General features: G+C 49.3%; 1 protein-coding gene and 1 non-coding gene across 10 annotated transcripts in view; one reads left to right on the top strand and one right to left on the bottom strand.

The window, feature by feature from the left end:
• The window catches only part of Agap1 (ArfGAP with GTPase domain, ankyrin repeat and PH domain 1), a 526,342-nt gene that overhangs the window by 432,272 nt on the left and 80,843 nt on the right, over positions 1-13,227 (top strand). For 5 of the 9 annotated variants that reach the window (XM_045148441.1, XM_045148445.1, XM_045148444.1 and 2 more), the window contains one exon: positions 3,018-3,095. The exons of the other annotated variants lie outside the window; for them this stretch is intronic. In XM_045148441.1, the coding sequence (XP_045004376.1) occupies positions 3,018-3,095 (78 nt within the window). The remainder of the gene's footprint in view (positions 1-3,017; positions 3,096-13,227) is intronic. 9 annotated transcript variants of the gene reach the window in all.
• On the bottom strand, positions 11,601-11,706 carry LOC123460425. The gene has a single exon (XR_006636989.1). It is a non-coding gene; the product is annotated as a U6 spliceosomal RNA (small nuclear RNA).

Here is a 13,227-nt window from a genome sequence, read left to right on the forward strand (position 1 = left end):
TTGGCAGGCTAAGGGAGAAATTCAAGTTTAGTCTAGGCTGAATGGTAAGATCCTCTCAAAATAATGTGTAAAGATTACCCAGACAGTAAAGGCTTGTGAGTTCCTCCCCATGATGACCTCAGAAGTGATATGTATTGCCAAGGCCGGGGGATGCTGCAGGTGATCGCCACTGGCCCACAGCATCTGGCTGAAGGACTGAAGATTAGATATTAGACTCAGGGCCTCTGTTTCCCCTGAGTTGTTATCCATGACAATATGATTGTATTTCTCGTTGAGAAGCTTTGAAACAAGGCGACTTAGAGCAATCAATGCCCCCAAGACAAATGCACATATCAGGACCTTGGTATCAGCCAGAAAACAGCCATTTGTTCATGAGGAAGAAAAAGGCATGGCACTTTATACATTGAAATTGATTATTTCATCAATAGGTTAATAGAAAACCAGGCTGCAAGTTCACTTCCTGCTTATACGGCCCTACCATAATGAGAAAGCTGAGTGTGAAAAATGTGGGGCCTAAAGCAGCCAAGAGAGGTTTTCTGTGCTCCAAGCTCTCTTTCACAGGGGTGCCCAGCCTGAATTGTGCCTATTTATATGTAAATGTTTCAGAAAGAGGTGAGCTGTTCCTCAAGCTTCTTAGTAGACACTTCGTTCTGGAACTTGTGAAATATGGGCCAAGGTTCCGGAGCTTCCACTGCTGAAAAATGAAGCCCGCGCCACGTAGTATGAGTGCACTGTCACAAGCCCTTGGCCCTCTCTGAAGCGAGGACGGAGAGTCAGTAATGCACTCCTGTGTAAGCATGACCCGAGTTTACACCCCAGCACCCACACAGAAGCCAGCATGGTGCTCTGGTCTAAAGTTTCAGCTGGGGAGGATCCTTAGGAGTTGCTGGCCAACTCCTCCAGCTGATTCAGTGAGCTCCATGTTCAATGAGAGTCCTTGTCTCAAAAACCAAGGCGGGGCTGGAGAGATGGCTTAGCAGTTAAGCGCTTGCCTGTGATGCCTAAGGACCCCAGTTCGAGGCTCGAATCCCCAGGACCCACGTTAGCCAGATGCACAAGGGGGCGCATGCATCTGGAGTTCGTTTGCAGTGGCTAGAAGCCCTGGCGTGCCCATTCTCTCTCTCTCTTTCTCTCCTTCCCTCTGTCGCTTTCAAAGAAATAAATAAAAATAAACAAAAAATTTTAAAAAAAATCTAAGGCGAAGAGCAATTGAAGAAATCTCTCAGTGTCAGTCTCTGGCTACCATATACACACGTGCATGTGTGTGTACACATGTGTGCACGTATGCAAACATGAACACAAGGCAGACACCCAAACAGGGAACCAGTTGAACACAATGAACTGTTTCCTTCATTGCTGATATATGACAGTGGTAGTGGTATATACCTGGAGAGCCTTTTCCCAGGCATGCTATTCCCTGAGACACATACTTAGGAGACCTTGAAAAACTGGGGATGAGCTGAACTTCTCTGCCCATGAAAAGTGAAATGTGCACCCCTATGCATTAGGAAAAGGGTTCTAGTCACCAACTATAGATGCCTTTTGGTTAGAGATTCATTCTTGTTGAATTATTTTTTGATGTTCACACTACCACATAATCCCTAAGTGTTTAAAATCACTTGAAATCACCAACTAATGGTTGATTGTACCCTGAACACACAAAGCTGTATTTCAAAACAGCATTTGCTGCCTTAAGAGTGGAGTTCCTCCATGTGTTTTACATTGTCTTCATAAACAAATGCAGTGAGATTCACTTGAACCACAGGCTCACTGCCCGAAAATTCTTGGGCTTCTGCTTGGATCACCCTCCCTCCAGAGTGGTGTTTGCACCGCCTGGGCTGGGCCCCGGCCACGCTGCTTGAAGCTGAGCATCGACCCTGATGTTACAGCAGGCCAGAACAGCTCACCAGTCCTGAGTCAGGAATGCTTGGCTCTGGAGCTAACCATTGGCTACCATGGGTCTTCTGAGGCCAGGGGTCAGGCTAGCCTGCCACCCAGTGCTACAGTCTAATGGAAACCTCCAAGGGCTTCCCTTTCTCAGTGTGGACCTCCAGGGTGCCCTTCTTCAGAGGGGTGACTGCCACCTCTGCTGACCATCCCCAGTGTCTGCCTGCAGGACTTTGGCATGTGGTTTTAACTTCTGCCATGAAGCCTTTCTGTGTCCTCTCAGGCAATCTGCAAACCACCCCTGAGAGCTGAGGGAACCAGGCGAGTCTCTTCCTTATCCCTCGGTGGTTACAGTGGGGCTGAGCGAGTAGAGAGTGAGTCCTTGGAGTAAACTATCCCATCTCATGCCAATAGGGCAGGGCACCCCTCGGGAGGAGAGGCCTAGGGCACCGTGTGCATTTCACTCCCAGTGCTGGCATGCTGCTGGAGGGCACCCGGTGCCCATCCTCCTGCTGAGACCTTGGGGACACATGCTGGGTGGAGGTTCTTGGAATTCCGTTAGTGCCTTCTGTAGGCTCCAGACCTGTGCTATGGGAAGTGGTCCTCTGACGTGATTGCTATGGGGTACCACCCAGCACACAGTGAGGGCAGGAGGCTCTTGACCCGAAACAAAATACCCTTAGTTTTAAGAGACATAAACTGCTAATCAGGGTCCTTTATTTCCACATGTTCCTGGAACTTGGCCAAATCAAAGAGCTTCTGACCTCCCAAGCATGGTCCTTCCGAGGAGGCCCCATCTGCTACGGGGAAGGCCGCGTTCGCCTTGCTTTGAGCAGCTACGGGCTTACCGGGCTGGGCATGCATGTCTTCGCCTGGGCATTTCTTGGCTTTATGCAGAAACAATGATGCTGATGTCTCTCTGTCCTTCCCAAGTCCTTCTGTGTGGGTCACGGGGAAGTGGAGGACCAGCTAGGGCGGCCCACAGGGTGCCCAGCCCCGCTTCATGCCGAGTGACAGCTCGGAGGCAACTTGACGTGCTACTCTGACATTTCTTTTCTCCCCTTTTCATTTGTTTTCTTTTCCTTTTTGTCCTCTCCCCCCACCCCGCCCTCTCTGCTCTCGGGATGCAGCCAAACGCAAAGCGTGGAAACTAAACCGTGTTGGTAGCCTGCGAAACATTCACGGCGGCAGCAGCGCCAACACCGAAGGTAACGCCTCTGCCTCCCGCCCTCATCCGCCGCCCGCCCGCCCGCCGCCCATGCCCACATGGCAATGCGATCGCCCACAGCCGCATGCTCCTCGCTGTGTTTGCACAGTCATTTCTGTGGTCTTTTCATCTTTTTGTTTGCGTGTTTTATTTTACCACTCATGTTCCTTTCAGCTTACTTAAATTTTGACCTTTTCCCTCCCGTCGTAGAGTAGTGATGTTTAAATTACTTCAGAAACCTATTTTCTCCTCTTTTTTCTTTTCCTTTATACATGTGGGCACTCAATGTAATATTTCCCACGTTATTACAGTTTTTAAAAGTGTTAGCATCAGGTGTAATGATCTGTAGCCAAATACAATAGTGTGCCGTGACATTTAAGTAACAGTCTTAATTTGTTTTGTGGACGCATTCTCCATAATGCTCTCCGCAGGTCTAATCCAGGGGCAGGCAGGCCCGGGCCATTTGCATGGGGCTGCTATCGCTTGTAAATTCCGTATATTGTTGTGTTTCTAAAGGTCGTCTGGTGCCAAAGTTCACAAATTGACTTGAGTTGCTTTTTTCACCAAAGACAGCCGTCACTGCTTCTGTATAATAGCACATTGAATTTTCCCCCACCTTCATTTGAACAACGCAATTATAAATTGCCTTTTTTTTTATTATTACAAATGTCAAGGGTCAGAATTATTTTGATGCCAGGCAAGAGAAAACCACCCCCATCCGCCCGAGTGCACGGAAGGGAGGTTGGTGGAGAGCACAGCTCAATGCAAAACAGGTCACAATCCAGTGAGCTTGGTGTAATAGGGGAATTTTTTTTCACTTAAGTGCAAGCCAAATGGGTCAAGTAATGGCAAGCTCATGCCCTAACACTAATTGACTTATTTGGGGATGATTATAACTGTAATATTTTTCTTAATGTCACTGTTTTCTGGGCTGTTGATTTTAGCGATTGCCAAGCGGTGGCATTAAATCTCTTGTAAATTTTAAATTGCACGCTATTTCTGTAAACAAGTCCCTTCTTCACATCCCGGTCATTAACCTTTCCTGATTTATATTCCCATCTCCTTTCTCTTCCCTTCACAATTACTCCTGTCTCGCCACTGAAAGCCCCGCTCTCAGCCAGAAAAGAAATGAACGTGAAAAACAAAACAACTCTTGACGAGGGCTTGTTAAAGAGCCATTTTTTAATCATAATTTTGTTTTCATTCCCCAAAGGGAAATTGTCTGCTCAGGTGCCAATGGAGCTTGTCCTGTTGGTATCTTCTTTCAAAGCACACAAGAAACACAGAAGGAGACAGAAAGCACTCACATTAGCTATGATTTTTCAATGCATCTTATATGGTATTAATGTGTTTCTTTGTGATTTTTTTAAAAAATGGTTTCAGGAGCATATTGTTTTCTGCCCTGTGTCCTTACCAAATATGTCTGTCTTTTGTATGTGTGTGGACGTGCACGGCAAGTTTATTGATTTCTAACCTTTAAAAAAAATCAAAGAGCTTTGATTTTAAGTATGAGTGAGCACAAAATTGAGGAACCATGAGGAGGCACATAGTTGGCTCCTTGGTTTTTTGGGCAAACATTTCCCACCTGACAACTGGTTTACTGGTAGGCTAGCCCAAGACTCCACAACATCAGGTGTACGGACTCACAGGAGGGCTCACTTCCCAGCCTTGAGTGCTCAGGTAGCATTCCGCTTTGACATAAGGGTCTGCCAGTGCTCTGGAGGGAGGACACACAGGAAGGAAAGGGTGACAGGAGGACACAGGGCCCCTCAGCATAACTACTGTGGGCAAGCCTGGGGATAGTGGAGTAACCACTGACCACGCCACCACTTTTTCCCATTTTTCTCAGTCATAGTTCATGCTCGGTGTTCAGTTACATTTGTGAATTCTTCAACTAAGCAGTGTGACCATAATTCATTAATATCTGTACATATATATACTAGCTCATTTCATATGGCTTTTAACTGTGTTATGGAATTCTTGTCATGTATAAATTATCAAAATGTCTTTCTGATTCCAGCCTTTGGATATATGATGGGACTTCATAGTCACTGTCTATAAAGTGACCCTTTGTCCTGAACACTCTCACTTGTATTTTAACATGGAGCCCAGAGGGAAACCTGAAATGCACCTATCTCAAAAGGCAGTCTGTTTTTTTTTTTTTTTAATATTTATTTATTTGCAAGCAGAGAGAGAAGAGAAATAGAGAGGATGGTTACGCCAGGGTATCCAGCCACTGCAAACAAACTCCAGATGTATGCACCTCCCTGTGCATCTGGCTTTACATGGGTACTGGAGAATTGAACCTGGGTCATCAGGCTCTGTAGGCAAATGTCTTAACCACTGAGCCCAAAAGGCAGTATTTTTTTAAAGATTTATTTATTTTTATTAGAGGGAGGGAAAGAGAGAGAGAGAGAATGGGCGCACCAGGGTCTCTAGCCACTAGAAACAAACTCCAGACTCACGTGCCACCATGTGCACCTGCCTTACGTGAGACCTGGAGAATCAAACCTGTGTCCGTAGGCTTCACAGGCAAGTGCCTTAACCTCTAAGCCATCTTTCCAGCCTGGCAGTATTTTTTAAAAGTACTACATTTGAGTAATTCTTTCAGCAGTATCCCCCACTCCCCTCCAAACAAACAAACAAAACACAAAACAAATGAGGTTGTCACCAGAGTTGAGTTCTCTACAAATAGCCACAACTTTCATTGCATTAATATAACTAGGGAAATGACACCTAGTAAGAGCCAGTGTATGGCTTAAAAGTTCTGGGACCTTCCTGGAGATACAGGTTTATGAGACAGATAGGGATGCACTTGGAGCCTCATGATCTCGATGAAACCCTTCCCTTTGATGGCCTCTCTTTTCTGGCCCTGGGCCACATTATCTCACAACACCCTGCCAGGTAGGTATGGTGTTACACACAGGAGACTGGGGTCATGATATTTGTGGGGTTTTTGTTGTTGTTGTTTGTTTTTTTCAGAATATGTGCCTGGCTCTCTATGCTTTAGGGCCCACTCCTAGATTCATAGAGGGGCTCACAGGGCACGTGAAGAGAGTGCACACGGGCCAGCCGGCGGGGAGGAGTGGGGATGGGACGGGAAAGCAAGGGCCTGCTATGCTTCCTCATCTCCATTCTTAAGGGCTTATGATCCCTGAAAGCAAGGAGGGCATTTGTACATCCGTAGGCCACTGAGTGTTAAACCTTTTCCACTGTCTTATTTTTGTTATGAAGTAGGGTTTCTCTCTAGCCCAGGCCGACCTGCACTTCACTATGTAGTCTCAGGGTGGCCTCGAATTCATGGAAATCCTCCTACCTCTACCTCCCCAGTGCTGAGATTAGAGGTGTGCATCAACACACCCGGCCTCTTTTCTAATTTTTAATCCCTTTCCTTCAAAAGTAATGCAACTTTCAGCTTGAAGTCCTGAGTAGGTGGAGGGTCTGTTGGTTGATGTGATTCTCCAACTACCTCCCTACCCAAGGCAGGGCAGCCTAAATGGTGGGAGTCATGGTCAGGTCTGCATTGCTGGCAGAAATCACCCCACCAAGAGCAGCTTGTGGGGAAAAAAATGGTTTATTTTGGCTTACAGGCTCAAGGGGGAAGCTCCATGATGACGAGGAAACAATGGCATGAGCAGAGGGTGGACATCACCCCCTAGCCAACAAGTGGACAACAGGGACAGGAGAGTGTGCCAAACACTGGCAAGGGGACACTGGCTATAACACCTGTAAGCCCACCCCCAACAATACACCGCCTCCAGAAGGCGTTAATTCCCAAATTTCCATCAGCTGGGAACCTAAGCATTCAGAATATCTAAGTTTGTGGGGGACACCTGAATCAAACCACCACAGTGGGTGACTGAAGCTCTCCCTGCATGCTCAGCTCTCCAGTCAGTTTTTCTGAGAAAGAACCGAGACACAGGAGCTGAGAGACTGGGGAGTCTTGCGGGGCTGTGTGGGGACACTCCCCCAGAGCGTCATAGCACAGTAGACAAGACTACCCTGCCTTGGCTACCGAACAGGAGGACTCAGCAGCCCTGAGCTGAGTGAGCACAGGGGCTCGCTAAGTACTCCATATGTGGAGAGAGGAGAAGCAGCAAGGGAAAGCTGTGTTGGGGAGCAAAAGGCTCCCACTGCACTGATTGTGGTTTGTGAAGCAAGCTCTCATTCTATCCTAGACTGACCTGAAACTCGCCGCAGTCTTTCCTACCTCAGCCTCCTGAGTGCTGGGATTAAAGGCATGTACCACCCCACCCAGCTCCACTGCACTCTCTCATAGTCAACAGAATATTTTCACAGCAGCTCACCTTACACTCTAGGTGAACCTTACACTTAAGGACCAGCCAGACTCAGAAGTAGCTAAAAGTCTCAAGTGGACCTTTTAGTCCCGCTGTCTACAAAAACCCCATTTCTGTAGATTCTAACTCTTCCCAGAGACAGATCAGTGAAGTCCTTGCCCTGGCTTGGATCATCTCAGCATGGCACTGGTGGACCCAGGTTTCTGGGACCCTGGCTTCCAGTAGGCGCTGCCACAATTTGGCTCTGAGTCTCAGGCATGATCAGTGCTTTATGTCTACCTCCACAGAGTGACTCAGGGCTCCCTGTCTGTCTGAGCCAGTGTGAGTGGACATCGCCTGTTGATGGGTCCCTCCAGCCTCTTGGTCACCTTTCTGAGATGCCAGATGTACACGAATGAGCTGCTGATGGTACCCAGTGGCTTGCCTTCTCCTCATGCTGGTCCACGCCTGCGTGTCAGTGTTGGAGCTAGTGGAAGGGAAGGGAGCCACGGATCTTGTTACAGTTTGCAGGTGGTGTGCAAGGGCTGCAGGCTGAGGAGAGACAAAATCTGGGAGCATCCCCGGGTGCTCTAGGGGGTTTGTAGGAAGCAGAACTTCCCTTGGTTAAAGGGTCCATCCTACAGTGGCACCGTCACAGCTTGGAAGAGATCACATCTCCTGTATTCTAGTAAGAGGCCAAGGCTCGGAGACCCCAGGGGTTGTGGATCCCAGGAGCACTGCGCTGTGGGGGAGGGTTGGCCGTTCTATACAGTGCGGGTCATTTTGTGGGAGCAAGAGGTGCAGGTACCTCTCTGAGGTGCCAACACAAGGACCACAGGTGCTCCACAGACAGCCACTCTTGGCCACCTTAGAGATGTGCAGTCCTGTGCCTGCCCAGCCAGCAGGACTCACTTCTTCCTGAGGGGAGTGCTGAAAAGCGAGGAATGTGCTAGAATGTCTTTCTAGAAGAACTCACAGCTACCTCCAGATAGAGACTCCAGCAGCCTTCCATGGGCAGAGCCCATTGTCTAAGGCTTTCCGAGTCTCGTAAGTGATCAGGTTCCTTCTCTCCCCATCATTTCAGACACTAGCTTTTATATGAAGCTTTCTCTGAAGTTTTTTTTTTTTTTTTAGCTTGTTATACATATAGACAATATGCCATGAAACTTGCAATTTTTAAGAGGCAGGTGGGCATGGTTTTGACCCTGGGCTCTTGAACCAGATAGTCCTGGTTAGTTTTCTCTAGGACCACTTTCTAACTCTGGCCTTGGGGACTGCCAGCATACCTCTGTGTGTCTCAGCTTCCCCACTCTGGCCTGATGCCTCCTGCACAGAGCTGTGGTTTGGAGTTGGCAAGAGAACACATCCGGAGACAAAGATGCAGTTCCCAAGTGCGGGAAGTGACCTCCAGGTCCCTGCCTGGTATCAGGTGCCACTGTCAAGGACCATTCGGAGGAAAATTACATTGTTAAGCTTGTCTAGACAATAAGGACAATGATTCCAGAGAATGTAGAGGACTTTGAAACCTCCCCTCCCCGGTGCGGCCTACGGCAATCACTGTCGGCTTAGACATTTAACTACAAGCGGGAGCTGCGGAGCCAGATCGCGGCTTCTTCCCGACAACAGGGGTTTGAGTGAGTCTGTCCCCCCCTTCCTTGTCTTCCCCTCACACGGAGATAGTAAAACCAATAAAACCTGGAACGAACGAAAGGAAGGAAGCACAGTCCTTCCAATAGAGCTGAACTCCTGCTGAGCTTGGCCACCATGGTTGCTGCGAAAGTTAACACAAACGGTTTCACTGGAGAAATAACTAAGCCTTTCAGGGAAGTGTCCAAGGGACCATGGGCAGGCCCGGTTCTTTATCAGCAGAGGACGGAAGTCAGCAAGCCCCAGTGGTAAGCAGCATTCATGCAGATGAAGCCCAGTTTGGGAACTCTTTGCAGGCAGAGAAGGAAGGCTGCTTTTCTACACCTGCCGGGCAGCTAGCACACCTGCGTGAAAACATCTGCAGGTGGTGAAAGTGCCTCCGATGGTCCTGGAGGAAGCCGGCCAGCTCTGGTGCTCATGCTGGGCCTGGGCCTGCCAGCAGCGAGTGCCCACCTGTTCTTGAAGGGAGAGTTCCAGGCATACCTAAGAGTGAAGACGAGCGGTACTTAGGCAGAGTACAGCGTGGTCGCCAAAAGGGTGACAGTGAGGTCAGACGCTCAGGCCTGGGCCTTTCCCAGGTATCCAGGCCAGGAGCAAGACCAAGAACCGTTAGCTCAGGCACTTCTGCGTCCTGCCGTGGTCAGTTTGGGACCTGGATTCTTTTTTTTCCAGAAGCTTCGTGATAGACCCCATCTTTACTTTAAGAAGCACTTGTCTCCTGATGGCTCCAGGGTGGAGTTTCTTTACACTTACACTGCTCTTCCGCTCTGTACAAGGTGTTCCTGGGACCCCTCCTGGGGTTTGATGTAGCAGCAAATGTTCCTGGCTGCGTGGGTTGCCCTGGGGATCCAGTGCTGCCTCACAGAATTAACTCTGGGTCTACATAAGTTACGCCAGTCCAGCATCTATTTGACTTACTCCTTCAAAGATCTTGACCAAACTCAGCTTCCCAAAGTACTTCCCTGAATGCCAGAAATTCTCGTGTATAGAATGACCATAAAAATGGCTTTTTATTTAAAATTAACAGGTCTCTAGTAGAGGCATTCTGTGCTTCCCTTGCCCCATAGGTCTTGGATGAGCCTTGTTCACCAGACTTTTCTCACACATTTTATCTTTTCCTACAAAATAAGAGAAAAATTGAAAATAAAGGTTGAATGTGTATTGCAGTGGGTTTGGGCTGATAAAATCTTCACATGTGACTTTTACCATCAGAGTAAATAAATCCATATGCCAAGTTAATAGGGCTTTTAAAGCAGGCATAGTGACATATTTTACAAAACATCATTGAGAAACAAATAGCCTATAAGCCTGGGGCTGGGTGTGACCTTGCCCATGGTACACAGGAGCCTGGAGATCCTGCAGGTTAGCCAGCAGGGTCAATTTGTTTCCAGTAAGGTCAAGGCCAGTGGCTAATGGGCTCATCAGCACTAGTCAGGAATGTCTTCCCCTGCAAAAGGCAGGGAGGGACCACATACCATTGTCAGCCCCCACCAGGCTGTGCAGGTGAGACTGGGAATAGAAAGGTCGAGTGGCCGGCTCAAAGAGACCTGTCAGTCAGTACTGGGAGAGCCCCCCCCCACCACCACCACCACGTAGATGCCCCATTCTGGGAGAAATCAGATGGAGGGTGGACAAAGATAGGGTCATTGTTGAGCAGAGGTGTTCTGTGCCCAAGGGAAAGGCCCAGCCCTCCGAGACAGAAGGGGGGGAGAGGTTCCTCACGGAGAGTCTTCGCTGTTCAGCTATCCAGTCAGTCGTGTTCTTGAGCACCTGCCTGAAGGCCTGTGGGATTGATGGACCCAGGTCTTGGGTCAGCCATGTCTGCGTGGGCACGCCCATTCTCCACACTGAACACTGTCCTCTTTACATAGTTTCAAAAATATTTGAGCCAGACGGGGTGCTGCATGCCTTTAATTTCAGTACTCAAGAGGATAGCTTTGAGTTTGAGGCCACTCTGGGACCACATAGTGAATTTCAGGACAGCCTGGGCTAGAGCGAGACACTACCTCAAAACAAAGTTTATATATATATATGTATGTATGTACATAAGTACCTATATGTTTGACTTCCATCATGTTTTTGCCATTCAGTGTGTGGGAAGGGAGGGTTAGCCTCAGCAAGCCTCGGAGAGCTGTCTGCCCCTCCGAGACAGACTCACATTCAGCCAGTGAAGAGCTGGGGTGAGAGGCCAGGTCAGCCTTGTCAACTCAAAGAGCAACCCACTGAGTTAAGAGGTGACCACCCTTCTAAGAACACTTCCCACGCAAGCATGAGGGCCTGGGTGGGGGATGGCGTAGCCCGCAAACAGCTGGGCATTGCCATGCTTCCGTAGCACCAAGGCCTGTGGGCAGCAGAGGCCAGAGAATCCCTGGGCTTGGGAAATTGGCAGCTCCAGGCTCAGAAGGAGACTCCATTTCAAGGAAAAACAGTCAAGCAATGGAGGTGAACACCCAACATTCTGCCTTGGCCCACACAGACACGCATATGGGCCACAACACGGGCACATGTGCACACACCAACATACTGTACACACACAAGGCAGAAAGGAAAACACTCACTCAGCCTTCTCGTGCTGATCCCACTGAGCCAGGACACAGCTGTTTCTTTTGGGTGTCATCTTGTGCAGGGGCCATGCTAATCTTCTCTGTATCATTCCAATTTTAGTATATGTGCTGCTGAAGCAAGCACTCTTCCCAGCTTTTGGAACTGGGATCTGGATGGCTTTGGCCTTGACCTTGGCCTTGGTCACGGCACCTCCCACCTCTCCTTCCCCACCCCCCCCACCCCCAGTCAGGTTCCCTCTCTCCTCCTCACCTTCCTTCCCCAGCCATTCTTGCCAGGTGTCTCCTGTCAGAACAGTAACTGCAGCCACATGTGGAACTGTTTGCAGCTGCCTGAGCCCTTTAACCCTTTGTCTGCTTGGATTCCACAAAAATAACTGATGAGTGATTGGCCCATTAACCTTTAAGGGGAAAAAAAGTTTGACAGCCCAGCCTTGTGTAATGAGGAGGGATTCCTTGTGAAGTCTGTGTGATGGCTGAGACGCTTGCCCCTGAGGAGGCAAAATTAGCCCCCCGGGGCCTCGTCTGCATAGAAACTGGACACAATTAGTGTAATATCCGGTGTTATTAATGTCGTTGGGTATAATTGGGCAGGTTGGCTTCGACAGGTTCATGGTGCTAAAATAGTATTATAGTGGACCTTTCCATGGCCAACCGTTAAAAACGGAAAACTGTTTAAGTCCCCGTGAGCCCAATCACCAGACTTTATTAAACAGTGAGCTCCAGAACATGACGCTGTGAAACGACACACCGCCCGGTGCTCCGGGCCTGTGTGAGGCGGCCTCTGGCTGTGTGTGAGGCGGAGAGAGCTCAGTGTTGGCGTGCGCATCTTGAACGGAGAGCTCGGGGCACGTGTCTCCGTGTGCTGCCAGGAGCATCTCCAGCCGAGTTCTGCTCTTACAGTGAGTTCTGTGTGAACCACTAAATTGTCAGGAGTAGTTGGTGAACGATGCCAGCTAATGGAACTGTGGAACTGTGGGCCTGGTCACACTGTTCAGTTGTTGGCCGTCCTAGTTTAAAGGAGGAGGGACATTAAGGCATGGTGGGGCACACCTGTCACCCAGCACTTGGGAACCAGAGGCAGGAGGATCATGAATTTAAGGCCAGCCTGGGCTACAAGCAAGAATTGGCTGCAGGGACACTTGTGCCCAGGCCCTGGAAGACATTCATCTTGGCTGTGCCGTGCTTGGTGACGGCTTCTTACTTGGCCACAGGTTAGGGAGTGGATGACTGAGGTCTGTAGTATTAAGGGTACAGGGTATTAAGGGTACCTGCCCGTGCCAGGCAAGGCCTGTGAGGACCCAGTAAGAGGGGAAGGGCCCTGTGACCCCATCTAAGAGGAAACCTGCAGACTGAAGACAATTGCATCATCTGCCTCTCCTAGAACGGATCAGAACTGCTCAGAGCATGGCGGGCTCTGGTTGGCTGGGCCTATATGGGCAAGAGCATCCACCCTCCCCATGCCAACCCACCACCGGCCAAGTAGCCAGATACCCAGGAAGGTGGTGGCAGGAATCTTGGTCACCACATCAGTGGACAGTGTCCCTGAGCCGGGACCCCGGAGCAGGTGCTGTCCACAGAAGCCAGCCATTCCCCAGCCTGAGTTAAACCCACAGAGAGAGGACCTCAGAGACAAGCTGATGGCGAA

The sequence above is a fragment of the Jaculus jaculus genome, chromosome 4 (genome assembly GCF_020740685.1).
Source record: "Jaculus jaculus isolate mJacJac1 chromosome 4, mJacJac1.mat.Y.cur, whole genome shotgun sequence".
NCBI classification, from domain to species: Eukaryota; Metazoa; Chordata; class Mammalia; order Rodentia; family Dipodidae; genus Jaculus; species Jaculus jaculus.